This window comes from Tachyglossus aculeatus, chromosome 3 (genome assembly GCF_015852505.1).
Source record: "Tachyglossus aculeatus isolate mTacAcu1 chromosome 3, mTacAcu1.pri, whole genome shotgun sequence".
Taxonomy (NCBI): Eukaryota; Metazoa; Chordata; class Mammalia; order Monotremata; family Tachyglossidae; genus Tachyglossus; species Tachyglossus aculeatus.
Genome location: NC_052068.1, coordinates 34207336 through 34228588, shown reverse-complemented (window position 1 = coordinate 34228588; position 21253 = coordinate 34207336). Strand labels below are relative to the sequence as shown.

The window sequence follows — 21253 nt, the reverse complement described above, 5'->3', positions numbered from 1 at the left end:
ATAATAATGAAAGTAATAATAATAATCATGGCATTTAAGAGCCCGGGCTTGGGAGTCAGAGGTCGTGGGTTCTAATCCCGGCTCCGCCACTTATCAGCTGGGTGACTTTGGGCAAGTCACTTAAACTTCTCTGGGCCTCGGTTCCCTCATCTGTAAAATGGGGATGAAGACTGTGAGCCCCCCGTGGGACAACCTGATCACCTTGTAACCTCCCCAGCGCTTAGAACAGTGCTTTGCACGTAGTAAGCGCTTAATAAATGCCATTATTATTATTATTAGAAGGGGGAGAGATAAAATAGTAAATATGTACAAATAAAATAGGGTAATAAACACATGCTCTCACACCTTCCACATCTTATTTTCCTTCCCTTCTGTCTCACCCATCCACTTTCTCACCCCTTAAGCATTTAAGACTTCCCCCATAGTAATAATAATGAAAGTAATAATAATAATCATGGCATTTAATAGCCCGGGCTTGGGAGTCGGAGGTCGTGGGTTCTAATCCCGGCTCCGCCACTCATCAGCTGGGTGACTTTGGGCAAGTCACTTTCTAGACTGTGAGCCCGCTGTTGGGTAGGGACCGTCTCTAGATGTTGCCAACTTGGACTTCCCAAGCGCTTAGTACAGTGCTCTGCACACAGTAAGCGCTCAATAAGTAGGATTGAATGAGTGAACATCTCTGTGCCTTAATTACCTCATCTGCAAAATGGGGATAAAGTCTGTGAGCCCCACGTGGGACAACCCAATCACCTTGGCTCTACCTCAGCGCTTAGAACAGTGCTTGGCACACAGGAAGAGCAGCAGCGTGGCTCCAGTGGAAAAAGCCCGGGCTTGGGAGCCAGAGATCAGGGGTTCAAATCCTGACACTGCCCTTGGTCAGCTGTGTGGCTTTGGGCAAGCCGCTTCACTTCTCTGGGCCTCAGTGACCTCATCTGTCAAATGGGGATGAAGACTGCGAGCCTCCGTGGGACAATTTGATCACCTTGTATCCCCCCACAGCGCTTAGAACAGTGCATGGCACACAGTAAGCGCTTAATAAATGTCATTATTATTATTATTATTATTATTCCAGCACTAGGCCCCGCCCCCTCCGAGCCCCGGCCCAATAGGAACCGCCCCCGATTGGCCCCGCCCCCTCCGATCCCCTGCCCAATAGGAACCGCCCTATCTTGGCCCCGCCCCCTCAGATCCCCTGCCCAATAGGAACAGCCCCCTCTTGGCCCCGCCCCCTCCGTGCCCCTGCCCAATAAGAACTGCTTCCTCTTGGCCCCGCCCCCTCCGAGCCCCTGCCCAATAGGAACATTCTCCTTTTGGCCCCGCCCCTCCGAGCCCGGGCCCAGTAGGTACCGCCCCCTCTTTGCCCCGCCCCCTCCGGGCCCCGGCCCAATAGGAACAGCTCCCTATTGGCACCGCCCCCTCCGAGCCCCTGCCCAATAGGAACAGCCCCCTTTTGGCACCGCCCCCTCCGAGCCCCTGCCCAATAGGAACAGCCCCCTTCGGCCCCGCCCCCTCCGAACCCCGGCCCAATAGGAACAGCCCCTATTGGCCCCGCCCCCTCCGGGCCCCGCCCAATAGGAACTGCTCCCTTTTGGCCCCGCCCCTCCGAGCCCCTGCCCAATAGGAACAGCCCCCCTTGGCCCCGCCCTCAGAGCCCCTGCCCAATAAGAACTGCTTCCTCTTGGCCCCGCCCCTCCGAGCCCCTGCCCAACAGGAACTGCTCCCTTTTGGCCCCGCCCCCTCCGGGCCCCTGCCCAATAGGAACCGCCCCCTCCTGGCCCCGCCCCCTCCGAGCCCCGGCCCAATAGGAACCGCCCCCTCCTGGCCCCGCTCCCTCCGAACCGCGGCCCAATAGGAACCGTCCCTCTTGGCCCCGCCCCCTAGGAGTCCCGGCCCAATAGGAACCGGCCCTCTCGGCCCCGCCCCCTCCCCAATAGGAACCGCCCTGTCTTGGCCCCGCCCCCTCCGAGCCCCTGCCCCATAGGAGCGCGCGGGTCGCCATGGAGAAGGTCCCCGAGACGACCTATTTCCGGCGGGTTAAGCCGCTGTGGTTTGCGGTCATCGCCGTCTCCATGGGCTACTTCGCGGTAGGCGCTGCGAGAGGAGCCGGGACGCAGGCGCACTGGCCCCCGCGCCTTCCGGGCGCCGCGCAGGCGCACTGGGCTCCCCGCGGGCCCCGGGAGGTCGGCCGCGCAGGCGCACTGGGCTCCCTGAGGGCCCCGGGAGGTCGGCCGCGCAGGCGCAGGAGGCCCGTGGCGGGGGGGGGGGGGGAGAGAGAGAGGGGGCACGTGCGCGCCTCGTTGCCATGGCGACGGGCGGGGCCTACCCCCGCCTCCGCAGCCTCCGCAGCCTCCGCGCTACTAATTGAGCGCCTGGCACGCGGAGCGTGCCCTAATCATCATCATCATCATCATAATAATGGCATTTATTAGGCGCTTACTATGTGCAAAGCACTGTTCTAAGCGCTGGGGTGGTTACAAGGTGATCAGGTTGTCCCATGGGGGGCTCACAGTCTTCATCCCCATTTTACAGATGAGGGAACTGAGGCACAGAGAAGTGAAGTGACTAGCCCAGAGTCACCCAGCTGACAATTGGCGGAGCCGGGATTTGAACCCATGACCTCTGACTCCAAAGCCCGGGCTCTTTTCCACTGAGCCACGCTGCTTCTCTCTCTCTATATATATTCTCTCTATAATCATAATAATGATAGCATTTATTAGGCGCTTACTATGTGCAAAGCACTGTCCTAAGCGCTGGGGTGGTTACAAGGTGATCAGGCTGTCCCATGGGAGGGCTCACAGTCAATCCCCATTTTACAGATGAGGTAACTGAGGCACAGAGAAGTGAAGTGACGTGCCCAGAGTCACACAGCTGACAATTGGCAGAGCCAGGATTTGAACCCATGACCTCTGACTCCAAAGCCCGGGCTCTTTTCCACTGAGCTACGCTGCTTCTCTCTCTCTATATATAGTCTCTCTATAATCATAATAATGATAGTATTAGGCGCTTACTATGTGCAAAGCACTGTTCTAAGCGCTGGGGAGGTTACAAGGTGATCAGGCTGTCCCATGGGAGGGCTCACAGTCAATCCCCATTTTACAGATGAGGTTACTGAGGCACAGAGAAGTGAAGTGACGTGCCCAGAGTCACACAGCTGACAATTGGCAGAGCCAGGATTTGAACCCATGACCTCTGACTCCAAAGCCCGGGCTCTTTTCCACTGAGCTACGCTGCTTCTCTCTCTCTATATATAGTCTCTCTATAATCATAATAATGATAGTATTTATTAGGCGCTTACTATGTGCAAAGCACTGTTCTAAGCGCTGGGGAGGTTACAAGGTGATCAGGTTGTCCCATGGGGGGCTCACAGTCTTAATCCCCATTTTACAGATGAGGTAACTGAGGCACAGAGAAGTGAAGTGACTTGCCCAGAGTCACCCAGCTGACAATTGGCGGAGCCGGGATTTGAACCCATGACCTCTGACTCCAAAGCCCGGGCTCTTTTCAACTGAGCCACAATGCTTCTCTCTCTCTCTATATATATATTCTTTCTATAATCATAATAATGATAGCATTTATTAGGCGCTTACTATGTGCAAAGCACTGTTCTAAGCGCTGGGGTGGTTACAAGGTGATCAGGTTGTCCCACGGGGGGCTCACAGTCTTCATCCCCATTTTATAGATGAGGGAACTGAGGCACAGAGGAGTTAAGTGACTTGCCCAAAGTCACACAGCTGACAATTTGTGGAGCCGGGATTTGAACCCATGACCTCTGACTCCAAAGCCCGGGCTCTTTTCCACTGAGCCACGCTGCTTCTCTCTCTCTCTCTCTATTCTCTGTATAATCATAATAATGATAGCATTTATTAGGCGCTTACTATGTGCAAAGCACTGTTCTAAGCTCTGGGGAGGTTGCAAGGTAATCAGGTTGTCCCATGGGGGACAACCTGTATATATGTTTGTACGTATTTATTACTCTATTTTATATGTGCATGTTTATTCCAATTATTTTGTTAATATGTTTTGTTGCCTGTCTCCCCCTTCTAGACTGTGAGCCCACTGTTGGGTAGGGACCGTCTCTCTATGTTGCCAACTTGGACTTCCCAAGCGCTTAGTACAGTGCTCTGCCCACAGTAAGCGCTCAATAAATGCGATTGAATGAATGAATGAATATCTGTGGCCGACTTGTCCTTCCCAAGCGCTTAGTACAGTGCTCTGCACACAGTAAGCGCTCAGTAAATACGATTGAATGAATGAATGAAGGTGATCAGGTTGTCCCACGGGGGGCTCATAGTCTTCACCCCCATTTTACAGATGAGGGAACTGAGGCCCAGTGAAGTGACTTGCCCAAAGTCACACAGCTGACAAGTGGTGGAGCTGGGATTCGAACCCATGACCTCTGACTCCAAAGCCCGGGCTCTATAATAGTAATAATAATGATAATAATGGCATTTATTAAGCGCTTACCATGTGCAAAGCACTGTTCTAAGCGCTGGGGAGGTTACAGGGTGATTAGGTTGTCCCACGGGGGGCTCACCGGCTTCACCCCCATTTTCCAGATGAGGGAACTGAGGCCCAGAGAAGTGAAGTGACTTGCCCAAAGTCACACAGCTGACAAATGGCGGAGCTGGGATTCGAACCCGTGACCTCTGACTCCAAACCCCGAGCTCTTTCCACTGAGCCACGCTGCTTTTCACTTCCTGCCTTCAGGCGGCTTTCAATCCATCAGCACTCTACCCTGCTTGGTAGAGGTTGAGAGAGGTTTAATAATAATAATAATAATAATAATAATAATAATAATAATAGCATTTATTAAGCGCTTACTATGTGCCAAGCACCGTTCTAAGCGCTGGGGAGGTTACGAGGTGATCAAGTTTTCCCACGGGGGTCTCACAGTCTTCATCCCCATTTTCCAGATGAGGGAACTGAGGCGCAGAGAAGTGAAGTGACTTGCCCAAAGTCACCCAGCTGACAAGTGGCGGAGCCGGGATTCGAACCCATGACCTCTGACGCCAAAGCCCGGGCTCTTTCCACCGAGCCACGCTGCTTTTCACTTCCTCCCTTCAGACGGCTTTCAATCCATCAGCACTCAACCCTGCTTGGCAGAGGCTGAGAGAGGTTTAAGCATCTGGAGCGGGGCTCCGTCAAAATCAATCAATCAATCAATCGTATTTATTGAGCGCCTACTGCGTGCAGAGCACTGGACTAAGCGCTTGGGAAGTCCAAGTTGGCAACATATAGAGACGGTCCCTACCCAACAGCGGGCTCACAGTCTAGAAGAGTGGGCTCACAGCAGCTTGGGCTGAGGCGGCAGAGGTCGTGGGTTCGAATCCCAGCTCTGCCACTTGTCCGCTGGGTGAAGACTGAGCCCCCTTTTTCCTCTCCTCCTCCCCATCCCCTTGCCCTCCCTCCTTCCCCTCCCCACAGCACCTGTATATATGTTTTTTTACAGATTTATTACTCTTTATTTTACTTGTACATATTTACTATTCTATTTATTTTGTTAATGATGTGCATCTAGCTTTGTTTCTATTAATCAATCGTATTTATTGAGCACTTACTGCGTGCAGAGCACTGGACTAAGCGCTTGGGAAGTCCAAGTTGGCAACATCTAGAGACGGTCCCTACCCAACAGCGGGCTCACAGTCTAGAAGAGTGGGCTCACAGCAGCTTGGGCTGAGGAGGCAGAGGTCGTGGGTTCGAATTCCGGCTCCGCCACTTGTCAGCTGGGTGAAGACTGAGCCCCCTTTTTCCTCTCCTCCTCCCCATCCCCTTGCCCTCCCTCCTTCCCCTCCCCACAGCACCTGTATATATGTTTTTTACAGATTTATTACTCTATTTTACTTGTACATATTTCCTATTCTATTTATTTTGTTAATGATGTGCATTTAGCTTTATTTCTATTAATCGATCAATCGTATTTATTGAGTGCTTACTGCGTGCAGAGCACTGTACTAAGCGCTTGGGAAGTCCAAGTTGGCAACATCTAGAGACGGTCCCTACCCAATAGCAGGCTCACAGTCTAGAAGAGTGGGCTCACAGGAGCTTGGCTGAGGAGGCAGAGGTCGTGGGTTCGAATCCCGGCTCCGCCACTTGTCCGCTGGGTGAAGACTGAGCCCCGTTTTTCCTCTCCTCCTCCCCATCCCCTTGCCCTCCCTCCTTCCCCTCCCCACGGCACCTGTACATATGTCTGTACAGATTTATTACTCTATTTATTTTACTTGTACATATTTACTATTTATTGTGTTAATGATGTGCACACAGCTTTAATTCCATTCGTTCTGACAACTTTGACACCTGTCTCCGTGTTTCGTTTTGTGTTTCGTTTTGTCGTCTGTCTCCCCCTTCTAGACGGTGAGCCCATTGTCGGGCATTTACTACATGCCAGGCGCTGTAGGGGGTAGGTAGGCTAGGATAGGTAGATACCTGTAGATATGTCTGTACATATTTATTACTCTTTATCTTACCTGTGCATATTTATTCTATTTATTTTATTTGGTTTATATGTTTTGTTTTGTTGTCTGTCTCCCCCTTCTAGACTGTGAGCCCGCTGTTGGGTAGGGACCGTCTCTAGATGTTGCTAACTTGTACTTCCCAAGCGCTTAGTACAGTGCTCTGCACACGGTAAGCGCTCAATAAATGCGATTGAATGAGTGAATGAATAATAATAATAATAATTATTATTACATAATAATTCCCACCTTTGAATTCTCTTCCAACACTTAGTACAGGGCTCTGCACGCAGTAAGTACTTGATGAAAATTAATAATAATAATAATGGTATTTGTTAAGCCCGGGCTCTTTCCTCTGAGCCATGCTGCTTCCCCAGTAATAAATGCCATTAATATAGCATATTGTATATACTACACTATATAGTATATTCAACCATTCATTCAGTCGTATTTATTGAGCGCTTACTGTGTGCAGAGCACTGGACTAAGCGCTTGGGAAGTCCAAGTTGGCAACATATAGAGACGGTCCCTACCCAACAGTGGGCTCACAGTCTAGAAGGGGGAGACAGAGGTAACTGAGGTAACTAGTATACTATATATAGTATATATATACTAGTATACTATAGTATATATATATATATACTATATATAGCATACTAGTGTGTATATATATGTACTATATATAGCATACTATAGCATATACTATATATTATACCATATATATAGCGTGTTTATATATATATATATATATATATACTATACATAGCATACTAGTATATAGTATACTATATATAGCATACTATAGTATATACTATATACTATACTGTGTATATAGTATACTATATACTAGTATGCTATATATAGCATATATATACTAGTATACTATAGTATATATATGCTATATATAGCATACTAGTGTATATATGTACTATATATAGCATACTATAGTATATACTATATACTATACTGTATATATAGTATACTGTATACTAGTGTACTATAGTATGCTAGTATATGTATACTGTATATAGTGTACTATAGTATATGCTACATACTATACTGTATATATAGTATACTAGTATACCAACGAGTATACTATATAGTATGCTAGTATACTATATATGCAGTATAGTATGTAGTATATACTATAGTATACTATATATAGTATACGTATACTAGTATACTATAGCATACGTATACTATATATAGTATACTATAGTATATACTACATACTATACTATATATACACTATAGTATAGTGTATATAGCACATGTATACAGTATATACTGTACTATACAGTACTATAGTGTATATAGTATGTGTATGTAGTATATACTATATAGTATGTACATATGCTATAGCATATTCTTGCCTATGTATTTTTTTTCCCTAGGCTTAGTACAGTGCTCAGCACGAAATAATAACTTAACAATGTCACTGCTACTAGTGAAGCAGCATGACTTCTTGGAAAGATCATAAGCCTGAGAGTCAGAGGACCGGGGTTCTGACCCTATAGCTCTGCCACTCGCCTGCTGTGTGACCTTGGACAAGTCACTTGACCTCTCTGTGCCTTAGTTCCCTCATCAGAAAAATGGGGATTAATTTGGCGTTCCCCCTCCTACTTAGACTGTGAGCCCCAGGTGGGACCTGATGATCTCGCATCTACCGCCGCGCTTAGCACGGTGCTTGGCATATGATGATGATAATGATGGCATTTATTAGGCGCTTACTATGTGCAAAGCACTGTTCTAAGCGCCGGGGAGGCTACAAGGTGATCGGGTTGTCCCACAGGGGGCTCCCAGTCTTCATCCCCATTTGACAGATGAGGGAACTGAGGCCCAGAGAAGTGAAGTGACTTGCCCAAATTCACCCAGCTGACAACAGGCGGAGCCGGGATTTGAACCCATGACCTCTGACTCCAAAGCCCGGGCTCTTTCCGCCGAGCCGCGCGCTTAACAAATATCACAATTATTATCAGTGCTCCGTGACCTTAGAGCTGCTAAGAGACCTTAGAGACCAAAGTCACCCCGCTGACAATTGGTGGAGCCGGGATTTGAACCCATGACCTCTGACTCCAAAGCCCGGGCTCTTTCCGCCGAGCCACGCGCTTAATATCACAATTATTATCAGTGCTCCGTGACCTTAGAGCTGCTAAGAGACCATAGAGACCAAAGTCACCCAGCTGACAATTGGCGGAGCCGGGATTTGAACCCATGACCTCCGACTCCAAAGCCCGGGCTCTTTCCACTGAGCCACGCTGCTTCCCCACTTCTCTGGGCCTCAGTTCCCTCATCTGTAAAATGGGGATTAAGACTGAGCCCCTGTGGGACAACCTGATCACCTTGTAAACCCCCCAGCGCTTAGAACAGTGCTTTGCACATAGAAAGCGCTTAACAAATACCATCATTTTTATTACCTGTATATATGTTTGTACGTATTTATTACTCTATTTATTTTACTTGTACATATTTATTCTATTTATTTTATTCTGTTAATATGCTTTGTTCTCCGTCTCCCCCTTCTAGACTGTGAGCCCACTGTTGGGTAGGGACCGCCTCTCTATGTTGCCGACTTGGACTTCCCAAGCGCTTAGTACAGTGCTCTGCACACAGTAAGCGCTCAATAAATGCGATGGAATGAGTGAATGAATGAAGTTGTATTTTCAAGAAAGAGGCTTCACATTAATCAACAACCTTCATTGAGTGCTTACTCTGCTATAAAACACACAGATGTAAATATTCCTGTCGTTGTGTTGCGTTTGGGAGAAGCAGCGTGGCTCCGTGGAAAGAGCCCGGGCTTTGGAGTCAGAGGTCATGGGTTCAAATCCCGGCTCCGCCACTTGCCAGCTGGGTGACTTTGGGCAAGTCACTTCACTTCCCTGGGCCTCGGTTCCCTCATCCGTAAAATGGGGATGAAGACTGACAACCCGATCACCTTGTAACCTCCCCAGCGCTTAGAACAGTGCTTTGCACATAATAAGTGCTTAATAATCAATCAATCAATCAATCGTATTTATTGAGCGCTTACTGTGTGCAGAGCACCGTACTAAGCACTTGGGAAGTACAAGTTGGCAACACATAGAGACGGTCCCTACCCAACAGCGGGCTCACAGTCTAGAAGGGGGAGACAGACAACGAAACAACACATATTAACAACATAAAATAAGTAGAATAGTATTTACTGAGCGCTTACTGTGTGCAGAGCACTGTACTAAGCGCTTGGGAAGTACAAGTTGGCAACATATAGCGATGGTCCCTACCCAACAGTGGGCTCGCAGTCTAGAACTGTGTAAGAAATGCCATTATTATTATTATTATTATTATTATTATTATTATATATTATTATAATTATAATAATTATGTATATATTATATTATTATTATTAATAATAATAATGAGGCCTTCCCAGACTGAGCCCCTTCCCTCCTCTCCCCCACGTCCCCCTCTCCATCCTCCCATCTTGCCTCCTTCCCTTCCCCACAGCACCTGTATATATGTATATATGTTTGTACATATTCATTACTCTATTTAATTATTTATTTATTTATTTTACTTGTACATATCTATTCTATTTATTTTATTTTGTGAGTATGTTTGGTTTTGTTCTCTGTCTCCCCCTTTTAGACTGTGAGCCCACTGGTGGGTAGGGACCGTCTCTCTATGTTGCCAATTTGTACTTCCCAAGCGCTTAGTACAGTGCTGTGCACACAGTAAGCGCTCAATAAAGACGATTAATGATGATGATGATGATGATCATTTCAGTGGGCAGTGTTCTGGCCTCAGAGCATCCCATATCAGAAACTGGGACCTCTTGGCTCCTTCACCCAGTATCTGGTGGATCGTCACCACACGCTTCTGGTTAATGGGTAAGTGAGATCGGAAAAATCGCTATCCGTGTCCCCAAGGAAGACCCTCTGGAGGGGGTTTGGGAATTTGGTATTAGGTCTTATTCCACCTTTGGAGGCCTGGAAACTGTAATAATAATAATAATAATGGTATTTGTTAAGCACGTACTATGTGCAAAGCACTGTTCTAAGTGCTGGGGAGGTTACAAGGTGATCGGGTTGTCCCATGGTGGGGGCTCACCGTCTTCGTTCCCATTTTACAGATGAGGCCACTGAGGCCCAGAGAAGTTAAGTGACTTAAAGACTTTCTAGCCTGTGAGCCCACCGTTGGGCAGGGACCGTCTCTATATGTTGCCAACTTGTACTTCCCAAGCGCTTAGTCCAGTGCTCTGCACACAGTAAGCGCTCAGCAAATACGATTGATTGATTGATTGATTTAAGCTCCTTGTGGGTGGGGATGGCGCCTACCAACTCTGTTGAATATATGTATATATGTTTGTATGTATTTATTACACTATTTACATAGTCTGTTTTTATTTTGTTAATATGTTCTGTTTTGTTGTCTGTCTCCCCCTTCTAGACTGTGAGCCCGTTTTTGGGTAGGGACCGTCTCCATATGTTGCCAACCTGGACTTCCCAAGCGCTTAGTCCAGTGCTCTGCACACAGTAAGCGCTCAATAAATAGGATTGAATGAATGAATGAAATGAAAGTGCTCTGTACACACAGAAGCAGCGTGGCTCAGTGGAAAGAGCCCAGGCTTGGGAGTCAGAGGTCATGGGTTCTAATGCCGGCTCCGCCGCTTGTCAGCTGGGTGACCTCGGGCAAGTCACTTCACTTCTCTGGGCCTCAGTTCCCTCATCTGGAAAATGGGGATGAAGACTGTGAGCCCCACATGGGGCAACCTGATTACCTCGTATCTCCTCCGGAGTTTAGAACAGCACATAGTAAGCGCTTAACAAATCATCATCAATCGTATTTATTGAGCGCTTCCTGTGTGCAGAGCACTGTACTAAGCGCTTGACATTGACAACAAATACTACCTTTACTACCTCGTATCTCCCCCGGCGTTTAGAACAGCGCTTGGCACATAGGAAGCGCTCCTCCCCATCTTACCTCCTTCCCTTCCCCACAGCACCTGTATATACGTATATATGTTTGTACATATTTATTACTCTATTTATTTATTTATTTATTTTACTTGTACATATCTATTCTATTTATTTTATTTTGTTAGTACGTTTGGTTTTTTTTTCCCTCTGTCTCCCCTTTTTAGACTGTGAGCCCAATGTTGGGTAGGGACTGTCTCTATATGTTGCCAATTTGTACTTCCCAAGCGCTTAGTCCAGTGCTCTGCACATAGTAAGCGCTCGATAAATTTGATTGATTAACAAATACTACCATTATTATTATTATAAATACCTTCGCCTGGTGGACTTGTAGTTCCATTTGCATTTTAAAAATCTCGTTCTAACAATCGCCCATGTGGTACTTCACCCTCTCTCCCCTTCATTTTGCATTTCTGTATCCACCTTTGGCAGCCGATAACAAACTGCAGCGTGGCCTGGTTTTTCTGTTTCAGGTTTTGGCTTGCCTGGCTGGTCCATATTTTCGAATCCTTATACGCCTTGGTCCTGTGCAGGTAGGTGATTTTTGTTTGCTTTTGGTCTTTTGTTCATCCAATATTTACTGAGCGCTTACTATGCGCAAATAAATGTGCAATAAATGTGCAAATAAATGTGCAGTGTGCCATTGCAAAGCACTGGCGCTTAAAGCTAACCCCCCTTTGGTACTTTAGGCGTCTTATAAATACTAAATAACAATTCGTTCTATCAATGGTAGCCCTTTTGTAAAAAAATGGTATTTAAGCACTTACTATGTGCCAGTCGTCTGCTGTGTGACCTCGGGCAAGTCACTTAACTTCTCAGTTCACAGTCTAGACTTCACAGTCTAGAAGTCTAGATAATAATAGTGATGGTATTTGTTAAGCGCTTACTATGTGCCGAGCACTGTTCCAAGCACTGTGAGCCCACTGTTGGGTAGGGACTGTCTCTATATGTTGCCAACTTGGACTTCCCAAGCGCTTAATACAGTGCTCTGCACACAGTAAGCACTCAATAAATACAATTATTGATTGATTTTAGTACAGTGCTCTGTACACAGTAAGCGCTCAATAAATACGATTGATTGATTAGGGTGCTGAGCACAGCCCACAGTGGTTATAATCCCTGACCAGCCTCGCTTCCCAAAAGAGGATCGATTAATTGTCGATTCCTGGGAGCTTTCATTTGCCAACTGCCTGGGAAAACTGATGCTTTAGAAGAATTGGAATTTCTGAAATATGATCCATTTGGGGCTTGCACCGAAGAACCTTGTTTTCTATCGACGGACGATAGTGAGCTGAACTTTGGAAATGCTTCCGTTTAAGCGTTGCAATGCTGTACTGTCATCCTGAGCCAAGGTAATCCATTGCCAAGTATTTTTCCTAATTTCTCAATCCCTTTCTTTTACGTGCTCTTCACATTTTTGTTGCTAGATCATTTGAGAACTTTGCGAGGGTTCAATCTTCTTCAGTAATAAGAGATTCTTTCTGCCTGTTCTTGTTCAAATGTGGGATGGGGAGTAAAGAGAGAGGTGACCGGTAATGAGGAAAATGATTTCCATGAGAGGTGTGATAATGATAATAAATGTGGAATATAAATGCTTAGATATGCTAAGCACTCTACCAAGTACTGGGGTAGATGCAAGATGTTGCCGACTTGTCCTTCCCAAGCGCTTAGTGCAGTGCTCTGCACACAGTAAGCGCTCAATCAATATGATCAATCAGTCGTATTGATCAATCAATCGTATTTTGACTGACTGAATGACTGAAATACGACTGAACGAAGGAAAGATAATTCAGGGCAAACACAGTCCCTGACCCTCATGGAGCTCACCGACTAAATAAGGGAGAACAAGTATTTAATCCTCATTTTACAGGTGAGGAAAGGTCCAGAAACGTGACGTGACTTATCCAAGGTCACAGAGCAGGCAGGTGATGGAATTGTACATATTTATTACTCTATTTATTTATTTATTTTACTTGTACATATCTATTCTATTTATTTTATTTTGTTAGTATGTTTGGTTTTGTTCTCTGTCTCCCCCTTTTAGACTGTGAGCCCACTGGTGGGTAGGGACTGTCTCTATATGTTGCCAACTTGGACTTCCCAAGCGCTTAGTACAGTGCTCTGCACACAGTAAGCGCTCAGTAAATACAATTGATGATGATGATGATGGAATTGTACATATTTATTACTCTATGTATTTTACTTGTACATATCTATTCTATTTATTTTATTTTGTTAGTGTGTTTGGTTTTGTTCCCTGTCTCCCCCTTTTAGACTGTGAGCCCACTGTTGGGTAGGGACCATCTCTATATTTTGCCAACTTGGACTTCCCAAGCGCTTAGTACAGTGCTGTGCACACAGTATGCTCTCAATAAATACAATTGATTGATTGATTGATTGATCAATGGCATTTATTGAGCACTTACTGTATGCAGAGCCCTGTACTACGCTGAGAAGCAGCGTGGCTTAGTGGAAAGAGCCCGGGCTTGGGAGTCGGAGGTCGTGGGTTCTAATCCCGGCTCTGCCACTTGTCAGCTGTGTGACTTTGGGCAAGTCACTTCACTTCTCTGTGCCTCAGTTCCCTCATCTGTAAAATGGGGACTAAGACGGTGAGCCCCACGTGGGACAACCTGATCACCTTGTATCTACCCCAGTGCTTAGAACAGTGCCTGGCATGTAGTAAGCGCTTAACAAATACCATCATCATCGTCAGAGGTCACGGGTTCAAGCCCCGGCTCCGCCAACTGTCAGCTGTGTGACTTTGGGCAAGTCACTTAATTTCTCTGGGCCTCAGTTACCTCATCTGTAAAATGGGGATTAAGACTGTGAGCCCCCCGTGGGACAACCCGATCACCTTGTAACCTCCCCAGCGCTTAGAACAGTGCTTTGCACATAGGAAGCGCTTAACAAATGCCATCATTATTATCATTATTATTACTAAGTGCTCAGGAAAATGCGGTACAACAGATCCGGAAGACATTTTCCCTGCCCACAAGGAGTATACAATCTGTAAGCGGGGACAGACATCAAAATAAATTATAGATATTTCCATAAGTGCTGTGGGGCCGAGGGTGGGGTGACTATCAAGTACTCAAAGGTCACAGATAAAAGTGCGTAGGCGATGGAGAAGAAGGAAGCCCCTTCCTTCCTCTCCCCCTCGTCCCCCTCTCCATCCCCCCATCTTGCCTCCTTCCCTTCCCCACAGCACCTGTATATATGTATCTATGGTTGTACATATTTATTACTCTATTTATTTATTTATTTATTTATTTTACTGGTACATTTCTATCCTATTTATTTTATTTTGTTGGTATGTTTGGTTCTGTTCCCTGTCTCCCCCTTTTAGACTGTGAGCCCACTGTTGGGTAGGGACTGTCTCTATGTGTTGCCAATTTGTACTTCCCAAGCGCTTAGTACAGTGCTCTGCACATAGTAAGCGCTCAATAAATGCGATTGATTGATTGATTGATGGAGAAAGAGTCGGGGAAATGAGGGGTTAGTTAGTGACAAGAAATGAGAAATGAGGCCAACGATTTATTGGTGCAGTGACCCCCACTTTGTCTGGAAGCGCTTAGTAAATAAATAAGTGCGATTGATTGATTGATTGGAAGCAATCAGTCCATCATATTTGTTGGGCTCTTACTGTGTGTTCAGAGCGCTATAATAATATAATACCGCTTTCTGTGTGCCAACCACTCTTCTAAGCGTTGGGGAGGATACAAGATCATTCATTCATTCAATCGTATTTATTGAGCGCTTCCTGTGTGCAGAGCACTGTACGAAGCGCTTGGGAAGTACAAGTTGGCCACATGTAGAGACAGTCCCTACCCAACGGTGGGCTCACAGTCTAGAAGGGGGAGACAGAGAACAAGGCAGATCATTTTAACAAAATAAAATAAATAGAATAAATATGTACAAATAAAATAGAGTAATAAAATAAATAAATAGAGTAATTCATTCATTCATTCAGTCGTGTTTATTGAGCACTTACTGTGCACAGAGCACTGTACTAAGCGCCTGGGAAGTACAACTTGGCAGCATATAGAGACGGTCCCTACCCAACAGTGGGCTCACAGTCTAGAAGGGGAAGACAGAGAACAAAACCAAACATATTAACAAAATAAAATAAATAGAATAAATATGTACAAATAAAATAGAGTAATAGAATAGAGTAATAAAATAAGTAATTCATTCATTCATTCAGTCATATTTATTGAGTGCTACTGTGTGGAGAGCACTGTACTAAGCGCTTGGGAAGTACAAGTTGGCAACATCTAGAGACAGTCCCTACCCAACAGTGGGCTCACAGTCTAGAAGGGGGAGACAGAGAACAAGACAAAACATATTAACAAAATAAAATAAATAGAATAAACATGTACAAATAAAATAGAGTAATAGAATAGAGTAATAAAATAGAGTAATTCATTCATTCATTCAGTCATATTTATTGAGTGCTACTGTGTGCAGAGCACTGTACTAAGCGCTTGGGTAGTACAAGTTGGCAACATATAGAGACGGTCCCTACCCAACAGCGGGCTCACAGTCTAGAAGGGGGAGACAGAGACAAGACGAAACATATTAACAAAATAAAATAAATAGAATAAATATGTACAAATAAAATAGAGTAATAGAATAAATAGAGTAATAAAATAGAGTAATAAAATAAATAGAGTAATAAAATAAATAGTCATTCATTCATTCATTGTCATATTTATTGAGCGCTTACTGTGTGCAGAGCACTGTACTAAGCGCTTGGGAAGTACAAGTTGGCAACATCTAGAGACAGTCCCTACCCAACAGTGGGCTCACAGTCTAGAAGGGGGAGACAGAGAACAAGACAAAACATATTAACAAAATAAAATAAATAGAATAAATATGTACAAATAAAATAAATAGAGTAATAGAATAAATAGAGTAATAGAGTAGAGTAATAAAATAAATAGAGTAATAAGATAGAGTAATAAAATAAATAGAGTAATAGAATAAATAGAGTAATAGAATAGAGTAATAAATAGAGTAATAGAGTAATAAAATAAATAGAGTAATAAGATAGAGTAATAAAATAAATAGCGTAATAGAATAAATAGAGTAATAGAATAGAGTAATAAAATAAATAGAGTAATGATAGAGTAATAAAATAGAGTAATAAAATAAATAGAGGAGTAATGAGAGTAATAAATATATAAATAGAGTAATTAATTCATTCATTCAATCGTATTTATTGAGCGCTTCCTGTGTGCACAGCACTGGACTAAGCGCTTGGGAAGTACAAGTCGGCAACATACAGAGACGGTCCCTACCCAACAGCGGGCTCACAGTCTAGAAGGGGGAGACAGAGAACAAGACAAAGCATATTATCAAAATAAAATGAATAGAATAAATATGTACAAATAAAATAAATAAGTAGCGTAATAGAATAATTAGAGTAATAAAATAGAGTAATAAAATAAAGTAATGAGAGTAATAAAATAGAGTAATTCATTCATTCAATCGTATTTATTGAGCGCTTCCTTTGTGCAGAGCACTGGACTAAGGGTTTGGGAAGTACATGCTGGCAACCTATAGAGACGGTCCCTTCCCAACAGTGGGCTCACGGTCTATTAATAAAATAAATAGAGGAATAAAATAAATAGAGTAATAGAATAAATAAATAGAGTAATAAAAGAATCAGTTTGGACACAGTCCCCGTCCCATATGGGGCTCACAGTCTAAGTAGGGGGGATTAGGATTTAATCCCTATTTTACAGATGAGATAGCTGAGGCACAGAGAAGTTAAGGGACTTGCCCAAGGTCACTCAGCAGACACGTGGCAGAGAACCCAGAACTCCCAGGCTCATGCTCTTTCTTCAAGGCCAAGGCGCTCCTCACTGTACTGAAGGCGCGGGAGACTACAATGTAGCAGAGTTGGTAGATATGTTCTGTCCTCACACGAATTTACAGTCTAGAGGATACGGTAAATATTGATCGATTTCATTCATTCAATCGTATTTATTGAGCGCTTACTGTGCGCAGAGCACTGGACTAAGCGCTTGGGAAGTACAAGTTGGCAACAGATAGAGACGGTCCCTACCCAACAGCGGGCTCACAGTCTAGGATCGATCAATAATAACAATAATGATAATAATGATGGCATTTATTAAGCGCTGTTCTAAGCACTGGGGAGGTTACAAGGTGATCAGGTTGTCCCACGGGGGGCTCACAGTCTTCATCCCCATTTGACAGATGAGGTGACTGAGGCCCAGAGAAGTGAAGTGACTTGCCCAAAGTCACCCCGCTGACAATTGGCGGAGCTGGGATTTGAACCCATGGCCTCTGACTCCAAAGCCCGCGATCCTTCCGCTGAGCCACGCTGCTTCCGCTGCTTCAATCAATGAATTGATTGATTGAACAGGCCCCCCGACTCCCCAGCAGGCTCGGGGCAGTCAATCAATCGTATTTATTGAGCGCTCACTGTGTGCAGAGCACCGGACTAAGCGCTTGGGAAGTACAAGTTGGCAACGTATAGAGACGGTCCCTGCCCAACAGCGGGCTCACAGTCTAGAAAGTCACGAGCATCGCAGCCCCGTGAGTGAATGAGTCAAAGCCAGTAAGGGAAGCCTTCCGGCCCAAATAACTGGCCATCTTTGCTCCAATCAATCAATCAATCGTATTTATTGAGCGCTTACTATGTGCAGAGCACTGTACTAAGCGCTTGGGAAGTACAAATTGGCATCACATAGAGACAGTCCCTACCCAACAGTGGGCTCACAGTCTAAAAGGGGGAGACAGAGAACAGAACCAAACATACCAACAAAATAAAATAAGTAGGATAGAAATGTACAAGTAAAATAGAGATTGAATGAAAATCCACTTTCGATTAAATACAGCACCGTAAAAGCGGTCAGTGGGCTAATCTGTCAACTCCCGTCGTGTTCTTTTGCAGGCGGAAAGGCATCACGAACGGCCAGGCTCGCCTTTCCTGGTTCGTACAAACCTTCCTCTTCGGGATAGCGTCTCTCTCCCTCTTGATTGCTTACCGACCCGTTCGCCAGAAACAGAAGTAAAGCTCCGAAGACGCCGACTCACGAGAGCTTTCCCGTATATCCGGGGCAACGTCATCCCTTCCAAAAATCTTTGAAATTGATTCTGCGTGTGGCTTCTCGGATCATTTCCGTTCAGAAAATGTTTTCCGTCAGTTTTCCTCTTGCTGACCGAGCGATTGTTCTGGGATTAGGCCTTTCATTCATTCATTCAATCGTATTTATTGAGCGCTTACTGTGTGCACAGCACTGGACTAAGCGCTTGGGGAGCCTTGAGGAAGGTTGATTGAGAGTCAGCCAGAAAAGGGGGGAAAATTTATAGCTTGTCACTGAAGCGGGTGAAATCAATTGGCAAAGAATCGTACTTACTGTAAGGACAGTCAGTGCTCCGGTAATGCAGAGATTGTATTCTAGACTGTGAGCCCGCTGTTGGGTAGGGACCGTCTCTATATGTTGCCAACTTGTACTTCCTAAGCGCTTAGTACAGTGTTCCGCGCACAGTAAGCGCTCAATAATTGCGATTGATTGATTGATTTTCTGGGTTGAAACAGGGACCATATTTTCCACCTCTCTCTCTTTTGGTATTGGAATAAATATACTGTTTGCTCACCTATAATATCGAGTACTGTTTACTATTCATTCATTCAGTCGTATTTATTGAGCACTTACCGTGTGCAGAGCACTGTACTAAGCGCTTGGGAAGTACAAATCGGCAACATGTAGAGAGCGTTCCTACCCAACAAGGGGCTCACAGTCTAGAAGGGGGAGACAGACAACAGAACAAAACAAGTAGACGGGTGTCAATAAATACCATCAGAAGAAATAGAATTATAGCTATGTGCACATCATTAATGAAATAAATAGAGTAATAAATATGTACTAATATACACAATTTCTGTGGGGAGGGGAGGAGGAGGAGAGGAAAAGAGGGGGCTCAGTCAGGGAAGGCCTCCTGGAGAAGGTGAACTCTCAGTAGGGCTTTAAAGTGGCTTTGATTACTTCACATTGACTTGCAGTGTGAAAAAACAGCAGGATTGATATAGAAGGAATCCCAAGCGTACTTGATTCATTCAAGATATTGTCTGCCAACAGGCTTTTATAACAAAATTTACCCCGAGGCTACTTTGCAATGTAACGTACTAAGCACTTAGGGGAATAAAAAGTGAAGAATGAGACGAAAAAGAGCTGATAACGTTATCGCCAAATTGTTCTAAAAGAGGGGAAAAACATAATAGACTTTTGGTGCAGAGGGGACGGTACCAAGTATAATGAGGTGTGAACAAGTGGCATTAAGTACTAACACTACTCTGCATCAACATGATAAACCAAATTTCAAATTGGTAAAATTTGAGTTTTCCCTCTGGGAAGGGGTCTTGTTGTAGGGACCCGAGTCAGAAGATCTGGGTTCTAATTTCGACCCAGATGCCTGTTGTATAATCATGGGCCAATCATCATCATCATCAATCGTATTTATTGAGCGCTTACTATGTGCAGAGCACTGTACTAAGCGCTTGGGAAGTACCAATTGGCAACATATAGAGACAGTCCCTACCCAACAGTGGGCTCACAGTGTAAAAGGGGGAGACAGAGAACAAAACCAAACATACTAACAAAATCATTTAATTGCTCTGTGCCTCCATTTCCTCATCTGTTAAATGGGGATTCTATACCTACTTTCCCTTCAATTTAGACTCCTGAGCCCCGTGTGGGACAGGGACCGTGTCTGACCTGATTAGCTTGTGTTTACCGTAGCACGTTTAAGAAATGCAAATGCTATTATTACTATTCTGCTAGATAATCAGCCCAGCTAATGGGTGCAAAGCTTCGATTATAAATCTCTGGAATGAGAGAGGATTTGCGTCAGACCCCAGGTAAGTGTTCAGAAGTTTGCTGGATCCCACTGTTGGGTAGGGACCGTCTCTATGTGTTGCCAACTTGGACTTCCCAAGTGCTTAGTACAGTGCTCTGCACACAGTAAGCGCTCAATAAATATGATTGATTGATTTTGGAGCAGGGCTAGATTAGAGATCAGCCAAATTAGAGCTCATTAGCACTCTGGGGGAAGATAGCCAGTGGTTCTATTTCCGCCTCTAAAGAATATGGGGATTTATTTCCATAGGCATAAGCTACTTATCTCCCTTTACGGAGTAAATGTGCTAATGACTTTGTTTATAAATACGATTGAATAAATGAATATGAAGGATTAAAAAATTAGCAAAATACATAATTGGGAGTTCTAAAGCATTAGTAGAATAATAATACTGATAATGATGTTGGTATTTGTTAAGCACTTACTGTGTGCCAAGCACTATTCTAAGCACTAGGGTAGATACAAGGAAATCAGCTTGTCCCACGTGGGGCTCAGAGTCTTCATCCCCATTTTACAGATGAGGTCACTGAGGCACAGAGAGGTGAATTGCCCAAAGTGGCAGAGCCCGGATTAGGCCCCACAACCTCTGGCTCCCAAGCCTGTCTTCTTTCCACTAAGGCATCTGCTTCTCTGATAATAATTATGGTATGGTTAAGCGCTTACTATGCGCCAGGCACTGCACTAAACACTGGGGTGGATACAAGCAAATGGGGCTGGACACAGCCCCTGGTCCCACGTGGGGCTCACAGTCTCAATCCTCATTTTACAGACGAGGGAACTGAGGCACAGAGAAGGGAAGTGACTGGCCCAAGGTCAGACGGCAGACAAGTGCAGCGTGGTTCAGTGGAAAGAGCCCGGGCTTTGGAGTCAGAGGTCATGGGTTCTAATCCCGGCTCCGCCAACTGTCAGCTGGGTGACTTTGGGCAAGTCACTTCTCTGGGCCTCAGTTCCCTCGTCTGGAAA

At 45.0% G+C, this 21253-nt stretch overlaps 1 protein-coding gene across 4 annotated transcripts; it reads left to right on the top strand.

Moving 5' to 3' along the window:
* Nucleotides 1-1971: 1971 nt before the first annotated feature.
* On the top strand, nt 1972-19036 carry TMEM254 (transmembrane protein 254). 4 transcript variants are annotated; one of them, XM_038743904.1, is made up of 4 exons: nt 1972-2084; nt 10212-10315; nt 11875-11934; nt 18324-19036. In XM_038743904.1, exons 1-4 carry the CDS (start codon nt 1998-2000, stop codon nt 18442-18444), a joined length of 372 nt encoding a protein of 123 aa, XP_038599832.1. In that variant the 5' UTR covers nt 1972-1997; the 3' UTR covers nt 18445-19036. The 4 variants fall into 4 exon arrangements, with proteins under 4 accessions (XP_038599832.1, XP_038599831.1, XP_038599833.1 ...); XM_038743903.1 differs by having other exon boundaries at nt 1972-2150; XM_038743905.1 differs by lacking the exon at nt 10212-10315.
* Nucleotides 19037-21253: the final 2217 nt, after the last annotated feature.

Excerpts from the sequence above, each read along its gene's own strand:
- TMEM254 (XM_038743903.1), top strand. The coding sequence starts at position 1,998 with ATGGAGAAGGTCCCCGAGACGACCTATTTCCGGCGGGTTAAGCCGCTG. Across the intron at positions 2,151-10,211 it reads GCCTTCCGGGCGCCGCGCAG|TGGGCAGTGTTCTGGCCTCA; the intron begins GCGCACTGGGCT and ends TGATCATTTCAG. Across the intron at positions 10,316-11,874 it reads CACACGCTTCTGGTTAATGG|GTTTTGGCTTGCCTGGCTGG; the intron begins GTAAGTGAGATC and ends TTTCTGTTTCAG.